Source organism: Larimichthys crocea, chromosome XXI (genome assembly GCF_000972845.2).
Source record: "Larimichthys crocea isolate SSNF chromosome XXI, L_crocea_2.0, whole genome shotgun sequence".
Lineage (NCBI taxonomy): Eukaryota > Metazoa > Chordata > Actinopteri > Sciaenidae > Larimichthys > Larimichthys crocea.
Window position 1 is genome coordinate 20448339 of NC_040031.1, and position 7116 is coordinate 20455454.

Consider the following 7116-nt stretch of genomic DNA (forward strand, 5'->3'; position numbering starts at 1 on the left):
AAGTCATTGAATATTTTAAATCTCTTGTCTTGATTGTGTCACACACCGATCAACAATTTCAGTGTTTTTTTTTTTTTTTTTTAAAGAAGAAAAAAAAGTACTTAATTCTCACAAATAAACTGAAGTTTGAAATCTAAAAAGTACTTAATTCTCACAAATAAACTGAAGTTTGAAATCTTTTGTTTTTAACAGGATCTGTTGTCATCTTCAGCTGGGAAGACACTCAAGTTTCTGCAGTTCTACATGCATCTGCTCTAACTAGTAAAGTCATTGAATATTTTAAATCTCTTGTCTTGATTGTGTCACACACCAATCAACAATTTCAGTGTTTTTAGGTTTCTCTATATTTTCAGTCACAAATGGCAAATATAGTCAAGGCCAATATTTGAACAGTGAAAAGCTGATTTGATATTTCTCAGAAGGATGTAGGCTAGTTAAGACACTGTCTTTAAATCTTTTTGTCAAACAAGCCAAAACAATAACTACCCCACCTCTTCTTTTCCCTTCAGACATTCTTGTTCAGTTCAAACCATCATGTGTTGATCATGACTGGAATAATAATACAGGCCTACCTGAGGCAAGAGCTTGCTAAATTTTTCCTGTAACAGGAGTAGGCCTTCTCGAACAGCGAAAAGGACACCTAGAAGGGAGAACAGAACAGCAATTATGATAAAAGCACTAGAATCAATTTCATTTGACAAATCTAGTGAAATCTTTTAATAGTATGTGCACTACTAAAGCATACTGTACCATGTCGTCATCTTGGTCCATAGAGACAGGGCACACAGTCCTACGTGCCAGAGATGATGCCACAGCCCGATGTTCGACATCAGCAACAAACATGTGCCTCAAAAGAATAAAGTTAAACATTAAAACAGATCATCGGGGCAAATCTGTATCTTTTGAACATTTTACCATGATTATTATGGTGAGTAACTAAAATAATTATTGTAATAGTAGTAGGTCTAAATGTACTATCCCTGTAATTGTAAGTGGTGTTAAGTACTCAGGACAGGATCATTACCTTTGAGAGTCACTAAGTATAATGGTAAAGATGAATAATATAACAGAAAATATATGTACCATACATCCACATATAGTACTTGATAATATGTACTGACAGGAGCAATCTGTTATTGTGAGTAAATGCACAATGTGAGAGAAATACTACTCATGCATTTGGTAGTCCAGCATGACTTTCACTCCCAGCAGTAAAAGAAAACTTGAGAAAGTGAGCCACCAAGTGTCCATCTCAGTGAGTCACAAGAAAGGAGGTCTACCTACCAGTCCACATCCTGAAGATTATCATGTCCCTGGAAGGCTGTCAGGGTGTTTTTCAGAAACTGTATCGGGTCACTGGGACATGACAGACATGAAGCTGTCAGTAAGGCCTGTTGTCAAAGAACATGAAACAAGATGAGTTCATTAAAAATATAAATCAAATAACTTGAGAACTGACCTGAGCTCATGTAGCCAGCTTAACTACAACATATAACTTACCTTGTATATTTGTGGGAGACAGTGTTGAAGTTCGCCCTCCTCCAGAGCAGACTTTGTGTTTGCTACAGCCATAGCTTGTCTCCGAGACATTGTGCAAAGTAGAATAATTATCGAGATATGAATATCATACTGCACAAACACTGCAGTATACAGTATACTGTACTAATACTGTACTGTGCAGTATACTGTAGCAGAGTAGCTACTGCTGTCAGATTTTACTCCATCTCCTTTTGGAAACTCAGCGTTGCTAGGAAACGAAGTAAGTAAAACAAGTGTTGGACAACAAATGCGCTGCGGCAAAAAAGTAAATGTAACGTGGTGATAAACTCAGCGATACCCCGTAGATACCTTATGAGTTAACAAATTGAATACATTAACAGTGTTATATTATATTCCAAATATATACTGACGGCTATGGTTATGGGTAGAAACGCTACGCTTCATCACGCAGTGAAAGATTTGGTCGGCCACTCTGAGCTGCCCACGGTGTTGCCAGATTGGGTGGTTTTCCGTTTGACATAACTGATTAAAATGTGATTGACAGCTAAATACTGATAGTAGTAATAGTAGTGGAAGTAATATTAGTGGTAGTAATAGTTGTACTACTAGTATTAGTAGTAGTAGTTATATTGTGTCATAGAATAAAGACTTTAATGTAACGCTATCTAAAATACGCTTAGTTTGCCTGTTGAATTAAGTAAAACAGAAGGAGGAGATAGGACCGCTTATTTTTCACCTAGCTCGTGTTTTATATAAATATATATATAAATTCATAAAGTCAAGATTAAATGAACATCAACCTAGTCTTGCGGGTTCTGGGCGGGTTCTGGGATGTGATTGGGCTACGTGTTGTCTGTGTCCAATCTGGCAACAGAGGGCTGTGCGGAGCAACAACGGAGCACAACATTGTTGACAACTGTGGCTTGTCAGCAAACTTCTCCGGTTTTCAGGACAATGCCTCTGTGTGGAGGTTTCCATGGGTTGTCGCCAGTGCTAGCTAACTGAAGAGCCGGGTTAGTGAGCCGGTGAGTCAACAGATCTGACTCATCTGTAGCTTAGCGTTAGCTTAGCTTAGCTGGAGGCACAGCAGCAGCAGCATGGGTGATGGCAGCGTCGCTCCCAGGCTCGGCAACATGAAGGCGTTGCTTGGAATAGTTGCCGGAGCCGGAGCCTCTTACGGGATCTACAAACTTATAAGCGGGGGGAGCTTCAAGAGGGGTAAGAAAAGTGTCACCACCAGTGAAAGCCCTGGTGTCAGGAGCAGCCAGCCCGGTGAAGTTACCCTACAGCGGGGCAGCCTGCTGGCCAAAGTGTCGGGACTGGATGTTGTCTGTCCACGACCTGATGTTGCATCAGGTAAGAAACACCGAGCAACATCTAAACCCATGAGGACATCTTAAGATCATTTCTCAAATTGTTGTGTTTGTAAGCATAAAGCAGGGCTGCATGGTAGTCAGCCCCCTCCATTGAATGTTGGTCTCTTTGGCTCCGTAGCTGACATCATCCATCAGTCCCCCAGCAACCTGGAGCCACAGCACTTGAAAATGCTGCTGTCATGCCTGCAGACCAGCAATAATTCATCTGACAGATGTCGTATCCTGCTTACATTAGGAAATGCTGCTGCCTTCACTGTGAATCAGGTACAGATAAACAGATACTCTCTCTAAACCCTTTAAGTCAGATTAGTACCGGGTGCTTCACTGTAATGTTGTAAGATCTATAAATCTAAGTGGCTGTTGTATTTTGTCTGTGATCGCACTCAAAGTTCTGTATATAACTTGTGATATAGATCTCTTTTCAGACATTTAATCTATTTTTCTTTTTCTTTTCTTCTTCCAGAATCTAATACGTGAATTTGAAGGGATTCATATCATTGCTGGTTTCCTCTCCGATCCTGCCGCGGAGGTTAGAGTGCAGACTCTGAATGCTTTAAATAATCTTTGTATGAACATCCCAAACCAGGAACAAATCAAGGTACGTTGCAGAATAATGTACAACACACAATCTGTTGCTGAGTACCAGATCTTTCTTTTCTTTTTCTTGTAAACATTCACCTTGTCTGCACAGGTTTATGTGCCACAAGTGCTGGAGCTGATTGAGATGTCACCAGTGAATTCAGACCTTCAGCTGGGAGCTCTCAGGTTGCTGACAAACCTTTCGGTCACAGATAAACATCAACACTTGCTGAAGGAATCGATTACACTTTTACTCTCTCTACTCGTTGTGAGCAATGAAGCATTACAGGTTTGTATCTTTCCAGGTTACACCTGCTTGTTGAAAATTATAAAAGGTCTTTCCAAAAGCTGTTATATTATGATTATAATGTATCGTACATGTGAAAAGTTGTAGTTCTTGTTGATGCGGTATGAATGATTTTTTTATTTCAGGTTCAAACTTTGAAAGTCCTTGTGAATCTGTCTTCTAATCCAGATATGATGGATGATATTGTTCAAGCTCAGGTAAGAATAAAGGGATGAAAATACAGTTTTTATCTGTTCATCCTCATGTAAGTCAGACAACTCGTGGCTCTGTGTTAAGAGGTTTTCTTTTTTGTTTTTTTCGCTGTAGGCACCAGCTTCTGTTGTGCTCCTGTTTGACGCACGAACAGCCTCTCCAGTACTTCTGCGACTGCTGACGTTTGCAGGGAACTTAAAGGCCTGGAGGCCCTCTGCCCAGGTGGCTGATGAACTGAGGCGGACGCAGGATTGTCTCTTCCGGGTCATGTTAGATGAATCTTCTCAGCTCCACAGCAGACTGGTCCAGCTGCTCTCACACCCTGATGGAGAGATTCAGTCCCAGGTGGCTCGTATCTTGACATAGGCCTCCCTCTCTTGCACTCTTGATCCACGCACAGCTTTAGCTTTCATACACTTTGCCAAAACCATCAACCTCTCACCCCACCATATAAATTATAAATCTGTTGACATTAACCTTACAGAAGAGCAGGCTGCGTAGCCTCCTGTTGATACTCAGCTTCCTCTTTCACTCTCTAGACCTGCTGTGTTAGTTAGATCAATATTATTGCCACACATCAACTAAAGTAAATGATTTTTTCCACTTCACCAGCCACTTCCCTGATTTCCGGTTTCTCATACAATTAATTGATGAGCAATGAGTGAGCAGGAAGAAGCCATTCATTCACTAGAGACCACCTCTGTTTTTTTTCCTGCCAGCAAGAGTTTTGCCAGAGACTATATTCCTTCAAAGATCCACAGTGCCCTTCCTTCTGAGAACTTCACCTACTTTCTCTGAAGGTGTATTCCAGGTGAAATTTCTGAACCCGAACCCACTGCCAAATGTTTTCTAGAGAATGTGTCGCAATGACCTGTGCAGCATGACCCGACCCGTCTGTGTTTCAAAGATGGAGAGCTGAAGAGTTGTTGTTTTTTTGCGGTGCACCTTAGCATGCCTTGGAGACACAAATGAATGGAAGTGCTACAGCTCCAGTTCTCGCTAATGGAGCGACATGTTGGATCTAAAGATCATGAATTCAGGATCTTTTATCCGTGTATTAAATTTGAGAATCAGCAAGTGAGGTTAACCTGCAGGATGGGTGGCCACACATTCTGTGACAATGTGAGAAGATTAATGTGTTAAGAAGACCTGTCATTGAAACACTGCCTCCCCCCGCATTAAAACGGAGCCAGCTGAGGTGGTTTGGACACGTAACAATGTAACCTAGATACACTATGATTTCAAAAGTGCACCGTCTGGAATGATCCAGGACAAACTGGTTGGGTTGCAACTTTCTTCTTAGAAACACTTGCAGATCCTCCAGGGAGGTGCTGGAGGAAGTAGCAGCAGGAGAACTACCACAGATATCATGTTAATATGCAGCTTGAAAATAAATGAGGGTTTGACCAGTCTGTAATACTAATAATAGCAATGATAATACATTTTTATGTATGCTGTTGTTATTTAATTACAACAGTGATTGAATGTTAAACTGTAATAAAACAGGCTGTAGGTCACAGGTCCACGTGTTGTCTAGCTTGAGGACTGGAGCTGTGAACCATCTGCTGACTTGATGATATTTACAGGAAGAAGTTTGGGTGTAGGTGCGTACCTCTATTTGCATGGAAAATGTGACGATTGTGTCAGGATATGATTTTTTATCGATTTTATGGCATGAGCCAGTCCAGGTGTAAAGAAATGCTGCACATTTTTTTATGATTGGACTTCATTGAACCTAAATCCTAAATATCTCTCAGGCAATATGGTTTACCAGAAAAGATACAGCAGGAGGCTGATTTACTTGTGACTTAGATTATAATATTTATTTAATGCATTTGCCTATAAAATGAGAAATATGTTTGTTATGTGTGTTTGAATGATTCAATAAATATCCTGTATGACCTATGATGGATATCCACATCCTTTTTTCTCTGTTTTTCTCAAGTCTATGTATCCAGAAACATTCACTGAATTTGTCACAAGCTCTGCTGTTGTAGTCGATGGGCCCTGCAGTTGGTCTGACTGCATATAACATCTTAAAAACAGTAAGAATCAGAGGGTTCCTAACCAGGTAGGACAGAAACAATCCACATTTGTATCTCTATCAGGTTACTGTAGAGGTTTTTTTCAGGTCTCTCCCATAGCTCTCAAGCAATTTAAAATTCATCTCATTCTCAATGCTGCTTTTTCTGTTTGTGATAACAGCGGTAGCAGCTATTAATACTCATTGTAGCAGACAAACTATAATTAGTTTTGAGGACACAAGGGCAGTTAGTCTACATCTCCCAACTTATATTTCCGATTCAGGTTTATTGCCAAGTAGGTTTTCACATACAAGGATTTTGTCTTGGTGTTTTTGATGCATAACAAGCGTTATGCACCAATGTTAAGTAAAGACTAGAAGGAAATATTAAGTATTAAAAAATATAAACAACATAAATGTATGTATTGTATGTTTTAAAATTAAACGAGCCGTACAGTTTGTGCAGGAATGTGCAAGTATTTGCCAGGTAATGTGCAAATGTTTATAGCAGTATGCAGAATATTTTAAATGTGCCAATATTTATCAAATTAAGTAGTCTAAATATGTTAAATAAAACTGTGTGTTAATGTAATGTATAGTATCATATGTCTGTGTGATGTGTACGTCTGCGATGAGAGGGTAAGAGGGTGAGAGTCAGAGGGGGCCCCAGGCCTTGTTGATGAGGCCAGCGGCTTTATGTGGGAAGAAACCGTTTGTGTGGTGTGAGGTTTTGGTTCTGATCGACTGCAGCCTCCTGCCAGAGGGGAGTGACTCAAACAGTTTGTGACCAAGGTGGGATAGGTCAGCCTCAATCTTTCCTTCATGCCTCAGAGTCCTGGAGGAGCACTGATCCTGAAGCAATGGCAGGTTTCAGCCAATCATCTTCTCAGCAGACCGAATGACACGCTGCAGTCTGCACTTGTCCTTGGCGGTGGCAGCAGCGTACCAGATGGTGATGGAGGAGGTGAGAATGGACTCTGAGTGCACTATCATTATCTTTGGCAGGTTGAATTTCTTCAGCTGCCGCAGGAAGTACATCCTCTTTTGTTCTTTTGTCACGATGAAGCTGATGTTGAGTTCCTACTTGAGGTCCTGGAAGATGATGGTTTCCAGGAAGCTCAAAATTCCACAGTGTCAAT

The 7116-nt window shown here is 40.7% G+C and overlaps 3 protein-coding genes across 9 annotated transcripts in view; 2 read left to right on the top strand and 1 right to left on the bottom strand.

The window, feature by feature from the left end:
* The window catches only part of LOC109137417 (uncharacterized), a 3414-nt gene extending 3130 nt beyond the window's left edge, over nt 1-284 (top strand). Inside the window, exon 5 of the mRNA XM_027272905.1 lies at nt 193-284. The gene's annotated coding sequence lies outside the window, so the exon portion shown is untranslated. The remainder of the gene's footprint in view (nt 1-192) is intronic.
* Nucleotides 1-1863, bottom strand: part of fbxl13 (F-box and leucine-rich repeat protein 13) — a 17910-nt gene extending 16047 nt beyond the window's left edge. For 3 of the 7 annotated variants that reach the window (XM_027272899.1, XM_027272898.1, XM_027272900.1), the window contains exons 1-4: nt 1501-1852; nt 1285-1391; nt 751-847; nt 573-640 (exon numbers count right to left, since the gene is read on the bottom strand). In XM_027272899.1, coding sequence (XP_027128700.1) covers nt 573-640; nt 751-847; nt 1285-1391; nt 1501-1590 — 362 coding nt within the window. In that variant the 5' untranslated portion in view covers nt 1591-1852. Of the gene's footprint in view, nt 1-572; nt 641-750; nt 848-1284; nt 1392-1500 lie in introns of all 7 variants that reach the window. The other 4 variants (XR_003461346.1, XR_003461347.1, XR_003461348.1 and 1 more) reach the window with 3 other exon arrangements.
* Nucleotides 1864-2318: 455 nt separating this feature from the next.
* On the top strand, nt 2319-4793 carry armc10 (armadillo repeat containing 10). The gene is made up of 6 exons (XM_010757058.3): nt 2319-2856; nt 2995-3140; nt 3340-3474; nt 3568-3744; nt 3888-3959; nt 4069-4793. The coding sequence occupies exons 1-6, from the start codon at nt 2598-2600 to the stop codon at nt 4318-4320; spliced, it is 1041 nt and encodes a 346-aa protein (XP_010755360.1). The 5' UTR covers nt 2319-2597; the 3' UTR covers nt 4321-4793.
* The last annotated feature ends 2323 nt before the right edge of the window (nt 4794-7116 follow it).